Below are 2,560 nucleotides of genomic sequence, written 5' to 3'. Positions count from 1 at the left end.
GGAAAAATTATGCATATTGACCCTCTCTTTGGGGGTCCGACTTATGGATGACACGGACATCTTTCACAATAATTTTTCATGCCTTATAGGAATTGTAGGGCAACACCAAGGCAATTGAACTCAGCTATATAGAATATTGCCGCGGAATAAATAATACCTGCATGGATTCATTGCGGAATCTTCATAACTTAGAAAAATTGCAAGAAAGTTGGTCATTTATAGAGGCCGACTTATAGACTCTGCAGACACGACCAATATTCTCGAAAATCTATAGCCACCGCGGCTCCTTCGTGATATCTTCCACAAGTTTTAAAGATTCAATTCCGAAGCCTCAACTACTTTTTGCATTTGTCGGGCAGTTTATGGAAAATAGAATACTTCCGCGGATGTGTGGTGAACGCTTCCGTTAGCAAATGAATTCAAGACTAGAAAACGATTCATAAATGCCGCTGATTTCTGCCGAGTTTATAGAAAACGATGATTTTAATAAGATTTGCAATAAGGAAGTTTAGTGGGCGTTTGATACTTGATAACTTAAGGCTGTGTAAACGGATGTCGAGTACGTCCGACAACTCTACATTTTGAAGACTAAATAATTACGAGAAAGTAGAATATAACACAGAATAATTGGAAACTTTGGAATTTGACGTTGGATGATGAATGAATTGTTGAAACTTCTGCTATATTGAAATTGAAATTGTGACGGACAAAAGATTGTAACTGATGAATGAGAGCTATTGTCTAATTCGACTAACGCTGCTTTTAGTTGAAAATGAGACTGATGAATGAGGGCTATTGTCCATCTATACTCATGACGGAAGGAGACTTTTCTCCCCTTCCTCTTTTAGAAGGGATGACGGAAGTTCCTCGTTTCATGGTGTTGATGAGGCATTGGCGGGCCATTACCTGGTCTCCCTTGAGGATGCCCACTTGTCTGTCGTCCTGCTCGAATTGTAGGAGGAGTTGATGAGGGAAGATCGCGGCTTTGATTTTGTTAATGAGCGGAAGCCCCATGATAGCGTTGTAGGGAAATGTTAGATCCACCACCGTGAAACATATGGGCATGGTTCTACTTCCGTTTCTTTACCCCACCCGCACGGGAAGGATTATCGTGCCCAGTGGGATGACTTGACTTCCCCCAAACCCAATCAGCGGTTTGTCTAGGGGTTGTAAGTGCTTTTCCTCGAACTTCATTTTTCTTAGGCATTCCATCGTTATAAGATCGGCTGTGCTTCCGGTATCCACCAATACTCGCCTCACCATCATTTGCCCAATCTTGATGGTAACCACTAAAGGATCAGTGTGTGGTTGTTGCAACGGTTGGGAAGTAGTGGCATCAAATCTCATGATCGGCCCACTTGAGGTGGTTTTTGGGGGTCCTTTGAACAGAGTATGGACGCTGTCTTTCGCGGCGCAGATTGTAGGATATTCCTCGGTGTAGCCGCTGAAAATCATATTGATGGTTCCTTGTGTGTTGGAACTTTCGCGCCTAGCCTCGTTTCTTTTCTGGTTCTAAGGCCTTCTTTCCGCGTCGCCTCTCGTGCCATAGTCTTTTTGATTGATGAACCTTGATAGCTCCCCCTCGTCGGCCAGCTAATGTAGGATACGCTTGAGTTCGCGACATTGGGCCAAAGTGTGGTCGTGTTCTTTGTGGTAATCACACCACAGATTGTAGTTGCGTCAATCGGAAAGGGTGGTAGTAGGAGGTGGAGTTGGCAACTCATCCCGGATGGCGAAGAATATGTCCTTCCTGTTCCGGTTGAACATCGGATCGTTACCTCCATCTAGCAAATTCCGCGTCCTGGACTCCCCTTTAGCGACATATACATGTCTGGATCGTGGAGGTCCAATGTCTGAGGGAGGTTCTGGACGACGCAGCGCATGTTCCTCTCTGTTCCTTGAGGAATGATTGGAGGATATTGGATCCTTTTTTTCTGACCTTCGTTTTTTGGGGTCATGTGCCTGACATATCTCGGAAGCCGTGACGTAGCTTTGACATTGCTTCATGGCCTCCGCGTATGTCTTCACTTGATTCTCGACCAACTGGAACTTGAGCCTTTGAGCCTTCATTCCGTTGATTAAGGCGTTTAAGGCGACTAATTCTTCCAAATCCGCTACCTCCAACACTGCCTCGTGGAATTTCCTCAGATACGATGATATGGATTCCCCTTCCAGTTGCGTTATGCTAAGCAAATGAAAGTTTGATTTCTCCTGCCTTCTGGATGCCACAAAGTGACCCGGGAATTTGCTCTTTAATTGGGCAAAGGTGTGGATACTTCTCCCTGGAAGAGAGGTGTACCACGTCAAGGCTACTCCTGTGAGAGTAGTTGGGAAGAATTTGCACCACAATGCAGGGTTGGTGGTGTACAGCAACATCAAGTTTTTGTATGCCATCAAGTGTTCCTCGGGGCAGGACGTTCCATCGAAGGCCGCCATATTTGGGATCTTTATTTTCCCGGGGTTGGGAGTATTTAGTATCTCCGGAGCCAGCGGAGAGATTATTGGCATAAGATCTTCGGGGAGGCTACTCTTGCCAGTCTCATTCCCTGGCATTATGACG

The 2,560-nt window shown here is 45.3% G+C and overlaps 1 protein-coding gene across 1 annotated transcript in view; it reads right to left on the bottom strand.

The window, feature by feature from the left end:
- Positions 1–1,680: 1,680 nt before the first annotated feature.
- Positions 1,681–2,560, bottom strand: part of LOC130815671 (uncharacterized) — a 1,293-nt gene continuing 413 nt past the window's right edge. The window contains exons 1-2 of the mRNA XM_057682159.1: positions 2,119–2,560; positions 1,681–1,962 (exon numbers count right to left, since the gene is read on the bottom strand). The exon at positions 2,119–2,560 is cut by the window's right edge and continues 413 nt beyond it. Of these exons, the coding sequence (XP_057538142.1) occupies positions 1,681–1,962; positions 2,119–2,560 (724 nt within the window). The remainder of the gene's footprint in view (positions 1,963–2,118) is intronic.

This window comes from Amaranthus tricolor, chromosome 6, assembly GCF_026212465.1.
Source record: "Amaranthus tricolor cultivar Red isolate AtriRed21 chromosome 6, ASM2621246v1, whole genome shotgun sequence".
In the NCBI taxonomy this organism is placed as follows: domain Eukaryota; kingdom Viridiplantae; phylum Streptophyta; class Magnoliopsida; order Caryophyllales; family Amaranthaceae; genus Amaranthus; species Amaranthus tricolor.
The sequence above is the reverse complement of the archived record's forward strand: the minus strand, read 5'-3'. Positions and strand labels throughout refer to the sequence as shown.